This window comes from Eumetopias jubatus, unplaced genomic scaffold, assembly GCF_037043125.1.
Source record: "Eumetopias jubatus isolate StellerSeaLion01/CBP00866 unplaced genomic scaffold, mEumJub1_p1.0 scaffold_8, whole genome shotgun sequence".
Classification (NCBI taxonomy): Eukaryota; Metazoa; Chordata; class Mammalia; order Carnivora; family Otariidae; genus Eumetopias; species Eumetopias jubatus.
The window spans coordinates 42,757,350-42,780,111 of NW_028274814.1; the positions used below are offsets into that span (position 1 = coordinate 42,757,350).

The 22,762-nt window shown below is 41.1% G+C and overlaps 1 protein-coding gene across 1 annotated transcript in view; it reads left to right on the forward strand.

Moving 5' to 3' along the window:
- The window catches only part of GALNT8 (polypeptide N-acetylgalactosaminyltransferase 8), a 151,957-nt gene extending 129,916 nt beyond the window's left edge, over nt 1–22,041 (forward strand). The window contains exons 10-11 of the mRNA XM_088025694.1: nt 563–723; nt 21,882–22,041. Coding sequence (XP_087881820.1) covers nt 563–723; nt 21,882–22,041 — 321 coding nt within the window. The remainder of the gene's footprint in view (nt 1–562; nt 724–21,881) is intronic.
- The last annotated feature ends 721 nt before the right edge of the window (nt 22,042–22,762 follow it).

A 22,762-nucleotide genomic window follows, 5' to 3' on the forward strand; every position in this document is an offset into this window, starting at 1 on the left:
TATGTAACTAACCACTTCAAAACTTAGGGGTTTTGAAACAACCGGTATTTCTTGGCTCCCAATTCAGCAGATCAGCAATTTGGGCTGGGCTTAGCCTGGCAGCCCTTTTGGTCTTGCCTGACTGATGCTTCCTTATGCCTCTGTGGTCAGCTCTGTGTTGATCAGATGGTACTCCTTCTGGGGATTGGCGGCTATTGGCCAGGAAGCCTAAGCTCCTGCCAGTGGCTTCCTCATCCCTCTGGAAGGTGGCCTAGGCTCTTTCTTATGGTGGATGTGGGGGCCCAAGAGCAAGCAGAAGTGTCAAAGCCACTTGAGACTAAGAGTTAGAATAGGTGCAGTTACTTCTGCTGTATACTATTGGCTAAAACAATTCACTAGGCCAGTCCAGACTCAAGTAATGAGGAAATAGACTTTGCTTTTTGGTGGAAGGGGCTTCAGAGTCATTTTGCAAAGGGAGCATGGAGAGCTTGAACCATTTTTGCAATCAGCCTTCTATAGCTGTGTTAGGGCTCAGAGGATTTTATTCCTTGGGTCTGCCTTGTCTTTCCTGTCTTTCTTACAGATGGCAGCATTTCCAAGCACCAAGCCCTCACACCACAATGTCCAAAGGCAGGAAAGGACAAGCCTTTCTAAAAGTGAGGAAACCTCCAGGTGTCTCCCACCAACCTCTCTTAGGCCACACTTAGGACACAAGCCCGTCCTAACCAATTTCATTAGAGGTGGGTAGGATTACTGTTCGACATAGTGCTGAGAGGGCCCCAACTTCTTTGAGGTGCTTGGCTTCTAGAAACCTGAACAAAATAGGGGTTCTGAGAGCAAAGAAGCAGGGGTTAGAGGTGGTGGCTGGGACAGGAATCAGTAGGGAGTGGAGGAAGCAACTTACACAGTATCTTGTACCATATATGTTTTTCTTTATTTCCTTCTTATTTTGGGATTTCGTTTCTTTTTTAACAAGCAGACCAAAACACACCCAGGATCTAGTTTTTGTTTTGTTTGTTATTGTTGTTGTTGTTATTGTTATTTTTCCTTTTTCTTTCTTCTTTTATTTTCTGGACAAAATGACAAGATGGAGAAACGCACCCCAAAACAAAGAACAGGAGGCAGTACTCACACCCAGGCATTTAATCGATACAGATATAAGTAAGATGTCTGAACTAGAATTTAAAACAATGATTATAAAGATGCTCGCTGGGCATGAAAAAAAGCATAGATGATACTAGAGAATCCCTTGCTGTAGAGATAAAAGAACTAAAATCTAGTCTGGCTGAAATAAAAATGCTATTATCGATACGCAGTCCCAAGTTGAGGCCATAAGAATGAGGATGAACAAATCAGAAGAGAAAATCAGTGATATAGAAGATAAAATGACGGAAAAACAAGGAAGCTGAAAAGAAGAGGGAAAGAAGACTATTAGATCATGAAGGTAGACTTAGGGAACTCAGCAATTCCACAAAGTGAAATTATATCCATATTATAGGAGTCCCAGAAGATGAAGAGTGGGGGAAAGGGGGCAGAAGGTTTATTTGAACAAATTATAGCTGAGGACTTCCCTAATCTGGGGAAGGCAACAGGCATTTAAGTCCAAAAGGCACAGAGAATTCCCCTCAAAATCAACAAAAATAGGTCAACACCTCAACATATTATAGTGAAACTTGAAAATTACAAAGATAAAGAGAAAATCCTGAAAGCCGCTTGGGACAAGAAGTCCTAAACTTACAAGGATAGACACATAAGCCTGGCAGCAGACCTGTCCACAGAGACCTAGCAGGCCAGAAGGGACTGGCATGACATATTCAACATGCTAAATGGGAAAAATATGCGGCCAAGAATACTTTATCCAACAAGGCTGTCATTCTAATATACATTTATATTAAGCCTGCCTGTGTCAGGCCCTGGGGAATCAAAGGTGAGCAGCACGTTAATGTTTTTAGGAAGATTATAAGAGATGGCAGACACATGTAAGCAACTGACTATAGTACAGTGTGGTGAGTGGCAGACACTGGGGGGCAGACTTTCAGGGCATCCATGAAGGCCCAGATCCTGCCCTGATGTCCTTCTCTCATCACCACTGCTTTCTGACGGAGGGAGTGAAGTACAAAGACAAGTGCAGGAATCAAGGTACAACTTTATTATGTATCCAAAGTAGCACCCAGTTACCTGCAACTCAGGGCTCTGGAGTAGCAGGCTGAATTAAAACACAGCTGAGACTGCAGACAAATGATGTGTGTGGGGTCTTTATTCCTATCTACCTTGGAACCAGAATCTGGGGCCAGCTCTCTTGGGGGTGACCTGCAGGAGGGAGGAAGAGAGCAAGACTCCAAGGTGGCTATAAGCCCACTTTCCCAGCTGGTTTCATAGATTGAGGGTCACATGGGTGGAGAGGCAAGTAGCCTGCTGTGACCCAAGGAGTCAGGAACTGAAAAGTGGGCTGTTTATGAAGACTGATTTAAGGCACAGCAACTCTGTTAGCTAGTAAAATGCAGCCCAACAAATGTTTTGGGCTCTACTCTTGTAACAAGGAATGTAGCCTTCTTTGGAAGCCATGTGGGGAAAACTATAGAAGTGCTGCTGTGGAGTCATGTAGCAGGTACTTCCGGTAAGGTAGGAAGGGTAGTGAATTCTTCCTGGGGAAGGTGTCCCAGGGAAGTGGACACATCAGCCAGCCTTGCAGAAGGAGTCGGGGTTTTCAAGATCAAAGAGAAAATTCTTAATAGAAGGAATGGCTTGAATAGAGGCACAGACTCTGAGAAAGGGACGATGTGTTCAAGGAATTGGGAGTAGGGGTCACATGGGGTAAAAGGGCACAGGGGAGGCTGGAAAATAGGTTGGACTCAGACTGTGAAGAGTCATGAAGGTGCTAGAAGTTGGATTCATTCTGAAGGCAATGAAGGGGTGCACGCAAGAGTTTTAATCAGAGGCATGGCATGCTCAGATCCCATTTTGGAGGGATCCCTTTGGCTGAAGTGGGGGCAGGAGCAGGAAAGAGACTAGGGGTGGAGACTGGAGTCCACTCTAGTCACGACAGCCTGACACAGGTGAAATAAAAAGCAGTTGGTGGGGTATTTGTGGCATGGAAGAAAATGTGATAAACTTTGCTCTCCAGGTGCTACTAGTATCGCACACTTAACTGTTCGGGATACATGGACACTTCTGCAGTGTTCCATGCAGAGATGCCATAACTAAAATCTGATTTTACAAATGAAAAAAAAAAAAAGCAGTGGGACTTTTGGTTGGTTTTATTATCGTTTTTAAATCCTCTGCCTGTAGGGGGGCAAACCTCTCTCAAGGCACAGCCTTTGGTGTGCCAAGGATAGAAGGCTCCTACAGGAATCCAGGTAGAAGACATTATAGTCACTTACTGAGCATGTGCCTGGAGCTCATGGATGGACGGGCTGAGTGTGGGCTTTGTAGTTCAGAGGTGGATTTAAAAAGAACCTTTGTATTTGAGGTTTTGCTGTGCCAGGCTTCAGAAAATACTCCTCTGAGAGTTTCTTACTAGTGGAAAATGTGCACACACGCTGGGAAGGCAAGGAACAGACGTGGGATGGGAGTGGTTGTCATCATCCCACTGACCTCAGGGGGCAGAATGTCACAAATTCCATCTCTTCTGGCCTCACTGGTCTCCCCTTGACCCTCTCCAGGAACCTGAGAAGCTCTCTGCAGCCTGCTGGGAGGGGGTGGTAAAGAACAGCGTCTCTTTTGTTCCTGGAACTTCCTCCATAAAATATTCAGGGCTGCCAGGAACTAGTCAAGGGGAGATGTTTGACAAATAGGCGTTTCTCACTTTTCAGAGTCATTTGGACCATCATTATCACATTCATTTGGGCTGCACTTGAAAAGCCAGCAGAGGTCCAGGAAGCGTTGCGGCTATTCTCGCTTTCTGCCCTCCAAGGAGAGCACCTACAATACTCATTGACAGCCTAACTGTGTGATTGGCACAATGCTACTGGTTTCCCTGGGCAGCAAAGCCAGGGGCAGAAGCTCCTATGGAAGCCTGGAGGGGTGGAGGCTAGCAGACAAAGAGTTTCCGTTTATTTCTAATTAAACCTATTTGTCAAAAGCATTGTGAATTCTATAATCTGAAAGTCCGAAGCAAGGAGTCCATGTAAGGATTCAGGAATTCCTTACTTGAAATCATAGACATATTCCTCATCATATTTTACTGTAGATTTATCTAAGCTATGACATCTTTTTCAGAGAACACCTGGATATAGTAGATACTTGCTGTTTTTGTTCATTTGTTTGTTTGGGGTCTTATCTGTTTGCTGTTGACCTGCTGCTTGACTTTGAACAGAGCACATCACCTCTCTGCTGTACCTCAGTTTCAGAGTTACTGTGAAAGTCACAAAAACAAGATGAATTGCACATAGAATGTCACGTCACAGGTAAACATGCAGGAGTCATTTTATTTTTATTTATTTTTATGTATTTGCAGGAAACTGAAATGATTTATTGGCAATCCTGTGATTCCTCTCTCTCAGGCCTGCCTTTACGTAGTTCATGTCTAGCTTATATAGTTTTAGGCAGTGTCCATAAACAGTGGAAAATTTTGCAGTTATTTGGTTAATTTCAACAAAGGGACTGACCTCGATTAACTTGACACAACTCAAGTGAGCCAAAAACTTGCTTTCAGATCATAATCCTTGCTTGGAAATTAGAGAAAACAGTAGTAAGGAGGGGGCTTCCTGTACCCACTTTAAACTGAGGCTCTCTTTGGGCACTCTTTATATGCTTGGCTTCAAATCAGAGCTATTTGTGGGTAGTTAGGCTTTCTGGTTTATTTTACTTCAGCCGGTACTAGTACCGGCTTTACTTCAGTGAACCAATGGAAGAATTCTCTCTGTGGCGTGAAACCGAAGTTGAGAATTCCAAGTCTGGACTGGTAGGTGCAGTGGAAGAACAGACTTGGTGTCTTGGTATATTGGCTCCATGCACCTCACTTTGTGATTTGGGGTACATTATTTCACCTCGTGGAGACTCAGTTCCCTCATCTGTGAAATACAGAAAATAATATCTATCTCAAATGATGGGTGGGCTTATTCATGAGATAATGTACTTACAATGTCAATTTCATTTACTTGCCCTCTGATCATTGTTATGTCCCTTCTACTACCTTTAGACTTAGTTTGTTCTTTTTCTCATCCCCTGTAGTATAAAGTTACAGTATTTGTTTGAGATGTTCCTTTTTTCTTAATATATACATTTGCCACTAGAAATTTCCTTCTAAGTATCTTATAGCATCCCATAGGTTTTGTTGTGTTGTTTAAACTAAGGGAATACTATTTGACGCTGTCTTTGCCACATTTAACCTGTTTTAGAGCTGAAGAATCAAAATAGAAATGCTTGATCCATCTTAGTCAAAGACTTTCACTGGTTTGGCCTAACATTAAATAAAAAAAATTGGGGGGAAAATTTTTCTTGTATGTTTAATAAACGGTGTCCATCACCACACAAAACACTACATCAAAAACTAATGATGTACTGTATGTTGGCTAATTGAACATAATAATAAAAATAAATAAATAAAAAATAAAAAAATAAAATGTCCTGAACATGCTCAGTGATTAATGTAAAATATAGCTATTACTATAATTAGGCTGTAGAGCTTAGGTGTTGGTGGTTCTGTAATTAATTGGGTTCAGTTAGTTTTCTTTTGGTTACAAAAGACTAAAATTCTGGCTCAAACCATCTTAATGAAAAAAAAAATTTCAGGGTGCCTGGGTGGCTCAGTTGGTTAAGTGCCTGCCTTTGGCTCAGGTCGTGATCCCAGGGTCCTGGGATCAAGTCCTGCCTCAGGCTCCTTATTCAGCGGGGAGTCTGCTTCTCTCTCTGCCTGCCACTCCCCTTGCTTGCTTGTGTTCTCTCTCTCTGTCTGGCAAATAAATAAAATCTTAAAATAAAAAGAAAAATTCATTAACTCATATAACTTTAGCTAAAATTGGGCGTCAACTGGCAGACTTATGGTAGAGGAGGTGAAACATGGCAAGGGTGTAGAGGGTGAATGACTCTTCAGTAGGGCCACCAAATTTAGCAAATAAAAATGCCCATGTCCAGATAAATTTGATAAAAACCCCAACTGCTGAATTTTTTTAATTTATTGAAAAATGCTAAATACAGGATGTTTAGGATGTCCTGAGAAAGTCAATACAGGAAGTAGGAGAAAAATCATTAAATATGGGACATATTCTGTATATACAGGATGCCTGGCAATCCTTCTCTTTGGGGTTTTGACACCAGTGAAATACTACTCAGACCTGTAAACTGTGCCGGTAGATTCAATTAATTTCATTTCTCATATCAATCAAATTAATCAGACCTTTTCCTGGAAAATGCACAATAAGTCTAAGGTCCATACTATGTTACTTGAAAATGATAAAATTCGTCTAAAGAATTTGGCTTAAAAAATAATAAAACTGAGCTTTAGGTACCATATAATCCAGGAGGTAAATTGTTTTCAATTCTCTTGATGTAATTTTGCTGTCCATGTTTGTTTCAGATGGCAGGTAGATGGCTAGTAACTCCAGGCACATATTCTGGGTTCTAGTCCAATAAAAAGAGTATTTCTCTTGACCTGACAAAATCCCATAATCTGGTTTTCATTGGTCAGAATTCTATTTCATTCTCTTATCTGGGCAAATTATTAGGCCAGGGGAATGACATGCTCTGATTGGACATATCTGGATCACATGCACACTCTTGGAGCCAAATTTGGAGTCAGTTTTACCCCAAGTATGTGGACTGAGCATGGGGTCTGGGGGTGGTTTCTCTGAAGGAAAACTTGTGCAAGAAGAAGGGATAAAATAGATGTGAGGTAGAAAAAAAAATAACCCCCTCAACCCCAAACAAAATGAACAAAAATAGCAAATATCTACCACATCCAGGTGTTTCTGTGCTTCTTCCATTGGGTCACTACCGGTTGAAGTAAAATAAACCAGAAAGCAAGAGGAAGCTGTCATAGCTTAGATAAATCTACACTAAAATATGATAGCGATCACACCCATGACTTTAGGTAAGGAATTACTGAATCCACACATGAATTCCTTGCTTCAAATTTTAAGATTATAGAATTATCAATGCTTTTGCATACTTCTTTTTAAGAAAGCTACAAGTACTTTTTTCAAAATTGTAATAGAATCATTGTATCATTCTGATTATTAAGATAATACATGCATGAAGGGATATAGAACAAAGTAAATTACCAGTAATCCCACAATCCAGAGATAACTCCTGTCAATATTTTGGTATAATTCCAGATGTTTTTCATGTATATGTGAGTGTGGGATGGTGTCTTGCTACAAATAGTTAAAAATAAAATCAAACTTAAAATTACTTTATTACCCTTTTAAATTTAACAATATTTTCCAGACATCTTTTCATACTGATAAATATAGATTTTAAAAATTACAACTTAAAGGTTGCATACATTTGAACAAAAATACAACCGTTTAAGCACTCTTACCTTGATACCATTTTTTGTGATTATGAGCAATACACTGGAGAAATATCCTTACCCATATATTTCTTATCCAGTAATTTCTTGTGAATAAATTCCTAGAAGTGGAATTGCTGTGTTTATAATTAGGTTTAAAGGTTTTGACATGAATTACTAAAATGCCCTCCAGAAAATCATGGCTGTACTGGGTAGGATTGTCAGAGAAAGTAATTGATTTGCCCAATTAATTTGAATTTCAAATAAACAGTGAATAATTTTTTTATATAAAAATGTCCCAAATGAGTGAACTGTGTTTTTTGTTTGTTTTCTTTTGAGCTTAAAAAGAAAAAAAATTCAAAGAGGGGGGAAAAAAAAAAGAATGTCCCCAATATCGCAAAATCATCTGAAATTCAAATTTAACTGTGGATCCTGTATTTTTTTTTTTTAACATTTGAGGGCTATTTTAATTAATTAAACAGCATCACTGAGTCTACTAAAGTCCAGGCAGTGTATTAAACACTGGAAATACAAAGAGAAGCACAATAGATTTTCTTTCCTTGGAGGAGGAAAGGAGCCTATATTTTTATTTGCTCAATCTGGCCGCTCTAAGAATGGGTATAAATCTCAGTTCACAAATCCAATAGTGGCTCTGCAGCCTCATTAGCAGACTGGGAGCCCTGTGCCTCAGGTCTGGCCTTGGTGTGCTCAACAGCCATTTCCTCCAAGTTCTGGCCATCTCCAGGGATGCATCCATCTAGTAGTGTGTGGGTCCTTGCTCTTTCTTTCTTTCTCTCTTTCTTTCTTTCTCTCTTTCTTTCTCTCTCTCTTTCTTTCTTTTATTTGACAGAGAGAGAGAGTAGCAGAGGGAGAGAGAGAAGCAGACTCCCTGCAGAGAAGGGAGCCTGATGCGGGACTCGATCCCAGGACCCTGAGATCATGACCTGGGCCGAAGGCAGAGGCTTAACTCACTGAGCCACCCGGGCACCACCCCCTCTGCTCTTTTCTTATTGTTGAACTCTGACTGCCCCCCCCCCCCCCGCCGCGGGTATAAAGGAGGATCTCTGCTTCTCATATTGAATTAGCTGCTAGGGCTGCTATAAGGAAATATCACATGCTGGATGGCTCAAACAACAGAAACTCACTTTCTTACAGCTCTGGAGGCTAGAATTCCGTGATCAGGTGCCAGCAGGTTTGGTTTGTGGTGAGATCTCTCTCCTGGTTTGCAGACCACGGCTTTCACACTGTGCTCTCATATGACTTTCCTCTGTTCACAGAGAGAGAGAGGGTCAGTGTCTCTTCCTTTTTCTAGGACACTAGTCCTGTGGGACCAGGGTCCCACCACTATGACCTCATTTAAGCTTACATTAATTACTTCCTTAGGAAGCCGCATCTCCAAGTATAGCTAGACTGGGCATTAGGGCTTCAGCATATGGGTGGGTACTGGGAGGACACAAATATTCAGTCCATAGCACATATTCTTAAAAGTGTTCTCTTATTATTGCTTTTGAAGACTCTCAAGGAATTCAGGCTTTTAAAAAACAAAGCAACTTCTGTTTTAAATAGAATAACAAAATTTGTCATTTGGACTAAAAAACTTAAGGAAGAACTCCTTTGAAAGATGTGTAACCTTAATACATTGGATATTAATTTATCAAAGCAATATATCTTCTAAATAACATTCTTTTTTTGCCACACAAAGCCATCTTGTGGAAACATAAAATGTGCACTCTCTCTCTCTCTCTCTCTCTCTCTACTGGCAGTATATTAATAACAGTAATGGTTATAGCTACCAACTACCAGTTGCTATGCCTTATATGAAAATATTATCTTAAATCCTCACAGTGTGAAGCAGCTTCAATTCTTGTTTTCGTTTATTAGATGAACAACAGTAACTGGGCTAAGATTAGCTCTGTGGCACTCCAAAAGAAATGTGTGTTTTTTTTTTTTTTCTGTGTAGAAGTGATATGTGTGATTTTCAGTTTCTCTTTTGTAGTTTTCTGAAGACCCTTATTGCTGAAGCAAGGTGAATGAGTGTATATTTTTTAAGATCAGAGAGTTATTTCCATCTTGAAAAATGATAAGGGGTGGTTATTGAAAGTAAGGCAAAACAGATAGAAGAAATCACCAGCTCTGTATGAGAATCTTCATGGCATCCAACCAGCTCTGAATATTCTAGTGGAGCTGTTGACTTGATGGGTATTAAAATTGTACCTTGTTTAATTAGCATTTCACTGGTGAATTATAATGCACACACATGCTCTTAAAGGTAATGGTGAACACCAAGCCATGAGAGTGGCCTGACTGTTTCACTATGATTGTCTGAAGCACAAGCCCCAGCCCTAAACTCATTGCATGCTACTTCTCCGCCTTTCTAGGAATGCACAGGGCTTTGGTGATATACCCCGAGGAAGAAAAAACTTTATCAAGGTCAAGATTTCAAGGAATGCCAAATTCTACATCACTCACAGAAATGGCAGAATGCTTGGGGAAGAGCTGTTGAGCCTAACTTTGAAAACAGTGATGAAGGCAGCGAGTGTGGAGACAAGATTGAGACAGTCAATGGTTCACACTGGGTCCAGCAAGAGGCAGGATCGTCCAGATTCTGGTCCCAACCTTCTCTTGCTGATGTGGCATGGCCAAACCCTGGGGAGGGCAGTCCATTTGGAGAGTGACCCCCACTAGCTATTTCCAGAGACTGATTTGGGGGGCAAAGGAAGGAGTCTTTAAAAATACCCGCATGGGAGGAGCGCCTGGTGGCTCAGTTAAGCATCCAACTCTTGGTTTGGGCTTAGGTCATGATCTCGAGGTTGTGGGAATGAGCCCCACATGGGGCTCTGTGCTCAGTACAGAGTGTACTTCAGATCCTCTCTCCCTCTCCCTCCTGCTCTCTCTCCCTCATAAATAAATAAAATCTTAAAAAAGGAAATGTGGAATTCTCGAGTTTAGTATTGTTCAATTATATTACATTGCAGACATAAGAAATTTAGGATTCCCCATGACTATTTTAGCTTGTGTCTGATGGGAAATTAATTTAAAGGAAGACAAGCTGGTAGTCTTATTCTCTAGAAGGAGCTTTAAAGAATATTTGGCTTCTCATACAATTCTGAATAAGTCAAAAGAAAACAGTGGATTAATTTATACTTGTTTTATTCAGCAAAAGGTTAAGTTAATGCTGGATTATCAGGTAGTCTCTACTTGCATAGGAATTATAAACAAGTGGTGCTCAACATTAGATGTTCAAATTTAGATCCCTCCAAATGCCCTGTCTTATGTTGGACTTGGAATTTTGTGCACTAGCTAAGAAGTGGTTATTTTCACGATAGCCCTATCAACTAGTCAATGTCCCCTATCTTTCCTATATAGTAAAGAATGTGTAATAATTTGGCTATAGCACAAAACATAAGTGTTAAACTTCACTGAACTGAAACAAGATAAAAATCATTAGGTTTGCCTAAAGTGCTGAATCTTTAGCTTTAATCAGGTGTTTACTAGAATTCAGACAACTGAGTGCGTATTGAATTGGGAAGGAAGAGAATACATTTATAGATCATATGTGAAGTGCTTGAAACGTACCATGGATGACAATGTCTAAAAGCAAGGTATAAGGAAGGATTTTATAGTATGTAAGCTTTCCAGGATAGAAACCCCATACAACACATAATCTTTTGCACATATTATGTCAATGCCCATTTCCAGAAATTATGTGTGCTGATGAGAACTGGAAGTATAGAGAGGAGTGAGTAGCAGGACTTAAAAAATAAATAAATAAAGCATGCAGTCTCCAAGTCCTAGAATTTTAAGGTAGCGATTAGCCTGATGAATAAATGTTATTCAAATCCAAGCAATATATAGTGGTTGTTGCAGTAGTAAAAAGTGGTCTTTCAACAGATTCAGTACATATGTATTGAATCCCTACTATGTACTAGGCAGTGGGGATATGATGATAAAAAAAAATGATTTCCTTTTTTAGTGGAGAGATTGTAAGTATGTGTGCATGCATGTGTGTATGTGTGTACATGTGTGTGCATGCGTGTGTGGATGTGTGTGTGTGTTGTTGGCGGGGGTGGATGCAGATACTAATCCAGTAAACCCGAATGTAAAACTGCAACTGTGACAAGTGTGAACAAGTACAGATATCCACATCACTGTGCTATAAGAGCTTAAAATAGGGGGATTTGACTTAGTGACATTGTAGCTGATATTTGAATGATGAGCAGAAGGTAAGTAGGCAAAAGTTCTAGAAACAGCATTCCATCCAGCATGCTTTATTTATTTATTTTTTTTAAGTCCAGCATGTGCAAAAGTCCTGTGGTGGAAAAATGATGAGCATGAGAGACTGGGGTGGCAGGGGAAAAGGCAAGCAAGTAAGGCAGAGGGTTAAGAGCTTTATCTTTAGTGGAGGAGCAGTCCAACGCCATGAACATATTTAAAGCAAGTCGCGATGGAGTGATGTGATCAGATTTGTACTTGGAAATATCAGTCTGGCCACGGTGTAATAGGCTGGTTGGACTGAATGGATGTAGAGGACTATTACAAAACTTCTGCAACATCCAGGTGGAAGATGGAGCTAGGGCGATAGTGTTGGAGGTAGAAGGTGAATGCAATGGAGGGCCAGGAAGGAAGTGAGAGCTTTGGAACCCGGGGATGGATTAGAAGCATTGGTTAGAGAGAACAGGGGGAGGAGGGGAGGAGGATGGTCTCTAGGATTAATGATACAAAAGGGTAGGGAATCCTATAGTCACTTCCTTTTGTTATCCCCAAAACAAAATATGATTCAGGAGTGTGTGTAGAGGTTGAAAACAGGAACATATTTAAAAATCATTTTAATTTCTATTAAAGTAATACATGTACATGGTTTAAAAAGCCAAATAATGCTATAAGGCTTCTGAGGAAAACCAGCAGTCCCTGCCTCTCTCTTTTTTTTTTAAATTTTTTATTATTATGTTAATCACCGTACATCATTAGTTTTTTTTCTTTTTTTTTAATTTTATTATGTTATGTTAGTCACCATACAATACATCATTAGTTTTTTTAATAATTTTTTATTGTTATGCTAATCACCATACATTACATCATTAGTTTTTGATGTAGTGTTCCATGATTCATTGTTTGTGCATAACACCCAGTGCTCCACGCAGAACATGCCCTCTTTAATACCCATCACCAGGCTAACCCATCCCCCCAACCCCCCCTCTAGAACCCGCAGTTTGTTTTTCAGAGTCCATCGTCTCTCATGGTCCGTCTCCCCCTCCGACTTACTGCCCTTCATTCTTCCCCTCCTGCTATCTTCTTCTTTTTTTTTTCTTAACATATATTGCATTATTTGTTTCAGAGGTACAGATCCGTGATTCATCAGTCTTGTACAATTCACAGTGCTCACCATAGCACATACCCTCCCCAATGTCTGTCACCCAACCACCCCATCCCTCCCACCCCCCACCACTCCAGCAACCCTCAGTTTGTTTCCTGAGATTCAGAATTCCTCATATCAGTGAGGTCATATGATACATGTCTTTCTCTGATTGACTTATTTCACTCAGCATAACCCCCTCCAGTTCCATCCACGTCGTTGCAAATGGCAAGATCTCATTCCTTTTGATGGCTGCATAATATTCCATTGTGTATATATACCACATCTTCTTTAGCCATTCATCTGTCGATGGACATCTTCCTGCCTCTCTCTTTACCACAAATCCAAGTGCTCAGAGGCAACCACATTCAATAATTTTAACAGTTTGTTTCTGGTCTTTATTTTTATTTTTCTCCATAAATGCTTACATTGCTATATCTTGAATTCTTTTTTTATTTAACAAGTATTTGTACAGGTCCTGCTATGTGCCAATCACTGTTCTAGGCATGGATACGTTACTGAAAAAATCATGAATACACATAGTGAACAAAATGCCCAGCTCTCATAGGGCTTTCACTGCAGTGGAGAGAATAAGCAAATGTTTAAATAAAATAGTAGTCAACTGTCTCATTATTTAGAGGTGGTGTTCTACATAGAATGGTTATGAATAATATGGAGAAAAATAAGGATCCATGGGGGTGATGTAGGGAACGCTGAGGAAGAAATGCAATGTTAAATATGAGTGGAGGAAGGAGGACCTTACAGAGAAGATGGCATCTGAGTGAAGACGTGAAGGATGGAGGGAGAAGCCCTGAGGATGTGTAGGAAAAAAATGGTCTAAGCAAAGGGAAAACAAGTGCAAAGGCCCTGAGGTAGGAGGACATATGGTGTACCTGAGGAATAGAATAGCAAAGAGGCCCTTTTGGCTGGAGGAAGGTGAAGGAAGGGAGAACAATAGGGATAAGATTAGAGCAGTAACATGGGCAACACAGATTGTGTAGGGTCTTGTGGGCTACTCTCGGGACTTTGATTTTTTTTTCTGAGTGATGGAATATTACTTCTTATCTTTTGACACCATATACCCACGTTCTCTGTGCCTCCATATACCCACGTTCTCTTTGCCTCCAGCATAATTTTTTGGTTAAAACAGTGTTTAGTGTTTACATCATTATCACTCTCAAGTATTATTTTCTGCATTGCCAAACAGATATGATGATAATGTTCATTTAATTTCTTGTAGGCATTTCATTAATAGCATTTTATTCACCTGCTTAATTTTCTGTGCATCTATTTATAATTCTCTCCAAACTCTCCAACAGAGGGGGAAAACCTGTCTGCCGACCATTTTCCATGTGACCAAACACATCAGGCTCTCCATCAGTTCCTTTTTTTACCCTAAAGTCTTCCATTCCGGAGCCTTCCTTCCTCCCACTCCAATCTTCCCTGCTGTCTCTCTGCCCCAGCACAGCTTTTGTCCTGGGAATTCATTTCCCTTCTCTTTTAACGTTGGGTCTCTATCTTCCTGGAGCCCATACTTTCTTCTTTCTTGCCTTGTTTCTTTTTTTGTGGTGCAGATCCTCTAGTAGGGGTAGGCACAGTGTTGAACATTTGCATGCCTAAAAATGCCTTTATTCAATTCTCAGACTCGGTTAATGATTGTATGGATAAAAGATTCCAGGATAGACATTAGTTTTCTTCAGAATTTTGAAGGCATGTTCCATTGTTTTCAAATTTACAATCTTGCCATGAGAAGTCAATACTTTTCTGATGTCTTTGCATGTGACGTTTCCCCCCCACTCTGGAAGTTGTTAACATCTTCCTTTTATGCCCAGTGTTTTTTACTGTCATGCTATGCACCTTGGTATGCTTGTGTTGGGCCTCGGGTTACTCAGTAAAATAGAGGACACCTATTACATTTGAATTTCAGATAAATTATGAGTTAGTTTTGCAATATTTGAGGCATACTTTTACTAAAAGTTTACTCACTGTTTATCTGAAATTCAAATTTAACTGAGTGTCCATCTTTTTTGTTTGTTTTTGTTTGTTTTTGCTGTATATGACAACCCTGGAACTTGGGCTTTTCAATCAGGAGACTCGTGTCTTTCAGGTTAAAGAAATTTTCATGTATTATTTATTTTTCTCTAAATTAAAATATTAGCCTAGGCTTAAAAATGTAAGCTGTTTCAACAAGGCTTAGAACCAAAATTGACAGCCTCTGCCCTCACTCTTCCCCATCCCCATCTTGTATTTTCCAGAAAAAAAATCTCTTTCAACTCTTTAGGTCTTTATTCTAGATTTGCATTTCTAGACTATATTTCTCAATAATGCACTTACATTCCTTCCCTCCCTCACTCCCCGACTCTTTAAGTCTTGGAAAAACTGACTTCCTATTATGGATGATAAGGATTTTTCTTTCTAACACCGTCTATATTACTCTAACAGTGTAGACACACACCTTCTCAACCTACTGTGGGCATGATGTTTATTAGCTCAGTATGCTCTTTTACTTTATTATGACTGCAAATATTATTTCTTGTTGAGCCAAGTAGTGTGCTATGGTATAACTACATTTCCCTTCTTGTGCTTTTTATTTTCCTCCAGAGCTACTAAATATCTTCTTTTTTGTTGCTTAATTTTCTATATGTCTGTCACTATTTGATGCCCAAAAGGAGAATGGGGCTTACCAAACTTCCCACCAGCAATACAGATATCCTCCTATCCAGATTGAATAATTATAGCATTTTAGGTTGAAAATCATCTCCATTGTCTTCTAGCTTCTAGTGTTTTTGGTAGAATCTGATGCTGTCCCAGTTCCTAAATTTCATCATGCTGTGCCTTGATGTAGGTATATTTTTATCCATTTTCATGGTGTTTAGTGGACATTCTTGATAATTTCTTGAATTACTTCTTTGGTTATTTTCTTCTATTCTGGTTTTGTCTATTATCTTTTTCCAGAACTCCTATTAACCGATTTTGGATCTCCTGACTGGTTCTTAAATTTCTTTATTCTAAGGAAAATCACTCCCGTGTGTCCTCTACTCTTATACTACACTCACAGCACCACAAAATGTGCATGTGTGTTTGTGGGGGGATGGTTTAAAACCAAGCAATTCTCAGATTCTGTGGTCACCAGCTGGGTGTCCTATAATTCAACTCAATTCTGACACTATCTACTGGGAGACAGTATCAGATCCCACATGTTAAAGGTTCAGTCCCACAGGACAGCCCTCTTCCCCACTTTTGACATCAAAGTCCAGGTTGTCAACCTGTGCTAAAGACTTGCTATAAATTGAAGAGTCCTATAATCCCCTCTTCTGGTTCAATTAACTGTTAAAGCAGCTCACAGAACTCAGGAAAACCATTTACTTACTAGATTACCAGCTTCTTATAAAAGGATGTAACTCAGGACAGTCAGATGGAAGAGATGCACAAGGCAAGGTTGGGGAAAAGGCATAGAGTTTCAGTGTCTTCTCTGGGGGTGCCATTTTCCCAGCACCTCTACATGTTCACCAACCTGCAGGTTCTCTGAACCATGTCCTTTTGGGGTTTTGTGGAGGCTTCATTACATACGCAGTGATGGAGTAAATCACTGGCCATTGGCGATCCATTTAACCTCCAGCCCTTCTTTCTCCCAGGAGGTCTGTGGGTGGTGTAGAGGGAGGGGGAGGTGGGATGGAAAGTTCCAACCCTCTAATTCTGGTTGGTTCCCCTGGCAACCAGCCCCCATCCTTAGGGTCTTTCCGAAGGTTGCTGCATTCACTTAAACTCAGTTGTGGTTCAAAGGGGCTTGTAAAAGACACCCATTTCACCTTTAGTATTCTGAAGCTATTTCAGAAACTGAGGACAAAAACCAAATATAACAATAGATGCTCCTATTGCCCTAATCATTTAGGAAATTACATGGGATTTGGCAGCTGTGAGCCAGGAACCACTGACAAAGACTAAAATATATATTTCTTTTTTTTTCTTTTAAAAGATTTTATTTATTCATTTGAGAGAGAGAGAGCACACAAGCAAGGGGAGAGGTAGAGGGAGAGGGAGAAGCAGACTCCCCGCTGAGCTGGAAGCCCAACATGGGGCTCCATCCCTGGACCTGGAGATCATGACTTGAGCCGAAGGCAGATGCTTAACCATCTGAGCCACCCAGGCACCCCCAAAATATATATTTCTTATAAATTACAGTATCACACTTACTTTACTCTCTGTCTTTATACTTTTTTCCTACTTTCTGGGAGATTTCCTCAACTTTATTTTCTAGACCTATTTAAGTTTTATTTTGGTTATGTTAAAAAGAAATTCAGGTCAGAGGTGGAGTCACTTGCCCTTGGGACAACCTTGCCAGGAGTGGAATGTTAAACCAATCAGTCTAGAATTTTTCTGCTCAGCCCCAAGGAGACAATTTGTCACTTGGGCCCTCTCCATCTCCCAAAGGAAGATAAGGTAATCTGCATGATAATACCCCCTGCCCTTCCTCCCAGGGGAAGGGACCTTGCCTGAAACAATACTTTTCTTTTCTTTTTTTTCTTTCTTTTCTTTTCTTTTCTTTCTTTTTCTCTCTCTTCCTTCCTTCCCTCCCTTCCTTTTTTTTTTCTGATAACGTTCTTACCCTACCCCTTCCTATAAAGACCTTCTATTTTGTACTACTCAGAGCTCCCTTTTCCTGCTAGATGGGATGGTACCTGATTCATGAATCATTCAACAAAACCAATGAGGTCTTTATATTTACTGGGTTGAATTTTTTTTTTTAAACAGCTATTGTACTTTCAATTTCCTAGAATTATTTTCTTCTTCTTGGGTGGTTCCTCCTTTATAGCAACCTATTCTTGTTTTGTGGATAAAATATTTATCTGAGGATTTCCAATATTTTTGAAAAATTTTTTCCCCTTTGGTTCTGGAATTTTCTGTTTCCTCTGAATTTGTCTATTTTAGCCTGTTCAAGTTTTCCTCAGATACTTGTATTTGAGGATAACATTATTTTCTTTTTTTCTGATTTTTTTTATTATTATGTTATGTTAATCACCATACATTACATCATTAGTTTTTGATGTAGTGTTCCATGATTCATTGTTTGCGTATAACACCCAGTGCTCCATTCAATACGTGCGCTCTTTAATACCCATCACCAGGCTAACCCATCCCCCCAACCCCCTCCTCTCTAGAACCCTCAGTTTGTTTCTCAGAGTCCATGGTCTCTCATGGTTCGTCTCCCCCTCTGATTTTCCCCCCTTCATTTTTCTCTTCCTACTATCTTTTCTTTTTTCTTTAACATATAATGTATTATTTGTTTCAGAGGTACAGGTCTGTGATTCATCTTACACAATTCACAGTGCTCACCATAGCACATACCCGCCCCAATGTCTATCACCCAGACACCCCAACCCTCCCACCTCCCAACACTCCAGCAACCATCAAAAAAAAAAAAAAAGAAATCTTGCCATTTGCAATGACGTGGATGGTACTAGAGGGTATTATGCTAAGTGAAATAAGTCAATCAGAGAAAGACATGTATCATATGATATCGCTGATGAAACAAACTTAGCGTGCCCTCCTTAATACTACTGATTTTAATAATAATGATGTGTGACTATACATTCATTGATTTAAACAAATTTTTTTATTATGTTATGTTAATCAGCATACATTACATCATTAGTTTTTGATGTAGTGTTCCGTGATTCATTGTTTGCGTATAACACCCAGTGCTCCATGCAAAACATTCCCTCCTTAATACCCATCGCCAGGCTAACACATCCCCCCACTCCCCTCCTCTGTAGAACCCTCAGTTTGTTTTTTAGAGTCCATAGTCTCTCATGGTTCATCTCTGCCTCCGATTTCCCCTCCCCTTTCATTCTTCCCCTCCTGCTATCTTCTTCTTCTTCTTCTTTTTTTTTCTTAACATAAGATGTATTATTTGTTTCAGAGGTACAGGTCTGTGATTCAACAGTCTTACACAATTCACAGCGCTTACCATAGCACATAGCCTCCCAATGTCTATCACCCAGGCACCCCATCATTCCCACCCCCCACCACTCTAGCAACCCTCAGTTTGTTTCCTGAGATTAAGAATTCCTCATATCAGTGAGGTCATATGATACATGTCTTTCTATGATTGACTTATTTTGCTCAGCACAATACCCTCCAGTTCCATCCATGTCACTGCAAATGGCAAATTTCATTCCTTTTGATGGCTGCATAGTATTCCATTGTATATATATACCACATCTTCTTTATCCATTCATCTGTGGATGGACATCTTGGCTCTTTCCACAGTTTGGCTATTTTGGACATTGCTGCTATAAACATCGGGGTGCACATACCCTTTCAGATCCCTAAATTTGTATCTTTGGGGTAAATACCCAGGAGTGCAATTGCTGGATCACATGGTAGCTCTATTCTCAACTTTTTGAGGAACCTCCATACTGTTTTCCAGAGTGGCTGCACCAGCTTGCATTCCCACCAACAGAAGATAACTTTATTTTCAAGAGTGAGGTGGTAAAGGGCTACAGAGGCTCTGTGTCTGTAGGGCTTATTGAATGGAGCGCTCATGGCAGAACGATGTAGTGGAGACTAAACCATCTTGTTGGGGACTTCTGGATGTCTAGAGGCATTCTTGGATTCCCTGGTTTCTCTAGGGAGAAGTTCTCCAGCTGCCTGCCTGATTTTCTGGGAACAAGGCAGGGGAGGTGGCAGACTTCACACTGAGCATGTAGACACATGTAACCCCTCCTACTTTCAGTACGTGGCTTCTGCCTTACTTGGTACCAGCTGACCCTGAATCCAGGCCTTTCTGGTTTAGTTTCTTCTCAAATTTCTCTTTGATGGGTATCAAGTAGGTAAGTGGCTTTGTGGGACTAAGGGGGAGACCTAGATAGGTATGCCCAACTGCAACCAATTTTTAGCCCTCCCCCTTGATTCTGTTTCTAAGGTTTTGGGTGTTGCCAAGTCCTGAGCCTCCATGGGTTCCCTGGGAGCAAATCTCCACATCTCATTGACCCTCATCTGCAGACACTTAGGTTTCAAATCTTGCCCCTCTCCGAAGTCCAGTATGCTTCCTCCAATGGTTTCCTGTCACATACAAATTGGCTTTTACTATATTTGATCTATTATCCTGACTTATTTGTCTTTGTAACTTTACCTCCCTGTCCCTTTAAAAATTTCCCTCACAGTTATTTTAGTAGGGTTTCAGGAGGGAGCAAAAAACCCCCCAAAAAACAAAAAACAGAAACACATGTTTATTCGCCACTTTTAACTCTAGGTCAGATGCTTTCTCAATGATGTTTTTTGGGGGGCTGTTGTAAAAAGTGTGTTGAATTCCCTGAGAACACATGAAGAGTTGTAGAAGTTGTAAGGGCAGCCTTGGGGTAAAGGCCACAGTGTATAATTTACATTCATATCATGAGAAGTGAGCCTAACACGGACCCTTGGCATTTGGAAGGTGTGTCCAGACATCTGACACGACCCCAATTTGAAAGCAGAAGTGCTTATACAGGCTTTTTCCCAATCATGAGTGTGTGAGAAGAGCAAGAATTTTATGTTCTCAGAGTGCCTGGCTGGCTCAGTCGGCGGAGCATGCAATTCTTGATCTTGGGGTTGTGAGTTCAAACCCTGCATTAGGTATAGACATTACTTAAAAGTAAATAAATAAACTTAAAAAAAAGAAATTTTATGTTCTCTTTCCTTTGAAACAACAAAAAAACCTATATATATATATATATATATATTTTTTTTACCATTTGTTAGAGTGTTATCTTTCACTTGATGACCATTGGAATGTCACAAAGAAACAAACCCTCAGCAGAGGTTACTACACAGATGCCCCCGCTGGAAAGCATGTGGGTGTTGGTTTTGTGAGTCTGATGCCATGTAGTCAGTGACACTTAGCCATGAGATGAGTTGCTGCCCCCAGAACACCAGGCTTGCAGTATGCTTTTGCATCACATTTGTGCTTTATTAAAATTATAGTGACTCCGTGCTATGAACCTTTGGACTTGTTCCCAAATAATTGAAATTACAAATTTTAAATCTTTTCCTTCTGCAGAAGGCTACTACAGAGGCCCCATAATACCTCCTGACATGTTGGTAAGGCTTACCTTTTCCAAAGCAGTTTCACTAGGTCAAAGCAGTTTCACTGGTAGCTCTAAAAAAGCTTGGAGCTGATTTGTCTGGTCATGGTCTGTCCATGGTCATCCTTGTTTTATACATGCAGAGATGGAAGTTGCAAGACGTTGTTGGTTTGTGTTTAGCCAAACTCTGGCCTGCTCTTGAAGTGATCACAAAGATCACAGACACATGCACCTCACATTGGGAGAAGCCAGGGGTCTAGTTTTCTTTGCCCGGGGCCTGGTAGAGGCAGGCCTCGAACATAGGACTGTGGGCTCTGGATCTCACACACGTTCCAATAGAAAACAATGTGCATGTGTGGTATGGGGCAGGCCACAAAAGCAGCAGGAGATCAGCGAAGAGAGCGATCAATCTTGTTGGGATGGCCAGAGAAGCTCATGAAGGTGGGGCCTTCATGAGTGGGGCCAGGCTGGGCCCAGCGGGAAGGTAGGACTGAGGAATGTGGGAAGGAGAAACAAGAGCATCCCGTGGGCTGGGCAAGGGAGGAGGAAAGCAGGGGCTGGAACTCTTTCATGGGGGAAGGGATAGGCCTGGTGTATACTGAGTGTCCGAGATGGGCCTCTGGGACCAAGGTAGATGGTACAAGGCATTAGAGAGAAGGGAGCCCAGGTGAGTAGATTATATGAAGCTTCACTAGGCCTAGGGCTGAGCACATTGCTTGGACTTTATTCCATCCAAAGTAGAGAGTTAGTGACACAGTATTTAAAGACAACTTTTGCAGGAGTGGTTTCAGGTTGGGTGTGCTCAGCAGTGGCTGATGGGTTGCAGGGACCCTTGTTGGGCCTATGGGGTGGGAGGTATGGTTTGAGTGAACCAGAGAGCCCAGAAATAGTGGCCAGGTGAGGAACCAACACTGGTATGTCAGAGGAGCTGAAAAAAGGCTGGAGATCATTCCCAGGTTTCTTCGTGGCCATTGCTCGTGTAGCTACCCCTCATATCCCTAACTGCACTTCCTTTTGTTCTGATTCTCCCTGGCAGGGAAAAGACTGGCACAGCAAGAAGACTTACACATACATTTCTGGTAGCAGTTGGACAGAGAGGGCTTGGACCCCCAACTTCTCAGGAAGATGAGACTCCTCCTTGGATCACAAGGCCTGACATCTCTCCAGTGGCCTCCCACAAGCAGTCACCAGACTAGAAAAAGCTGAGACCAGACCTGCCGACATTAAAGATGGGGCCCAGGATGTTGGGGTGAGGCTGTGGGGTGAAGGTGGTATGGGCAAAACAAAGCAGGTATGGGGAGGTCAGGGTCAAGGGATGCCAGAAAGTGCATGGCTGTGCTACAGACCCACCCAGGAAAAGGGTGGCCATGAAGACTAACAAATAAATATATGGCAAAGTCTCAGAGGCCGTGTGTTTTGCTGCATGACAAAATCAACAGCTCAGTTAAGCAGACAAGTCAGATACTCTTGACAAAAGCAGGTGGGTATCCAGGATGCCAGAGAACCTGGGCAGTTTCCCAGGTGCCACCCGCAGATGATCAGAAAAGGTGCTTGAATACCCTCTGCATTGACCCCACCGTGGACAGGGGACGTTCTCCAAGAAGGCAAGCTGTGCTCTAGGAGTTGTTAGCCTCTTCTATATACATGCCTGTGGGCAAATGGCAAGGTCAGAGTTATATTTCCCATCGCTTCCCAGGACCCAGATGATGCTGTGTGCAGGGTCTCCTAGGAGCTGGAAGGACTTCTTCCTGGTGTGTAACCCACATTGCTCTTGTCATGGACAGCTCTTCACTCCTGGTCTTTCTCAGAGGAAGGAGAGCAAGATTACTTTGGGGAGGTCCCTCCTTCCTGCCACTTACCTCTCTCTCCAGCTTCCTTCCAGGTTCTCTGGAGGGGGAACTTCTATCTGGTTGTCAC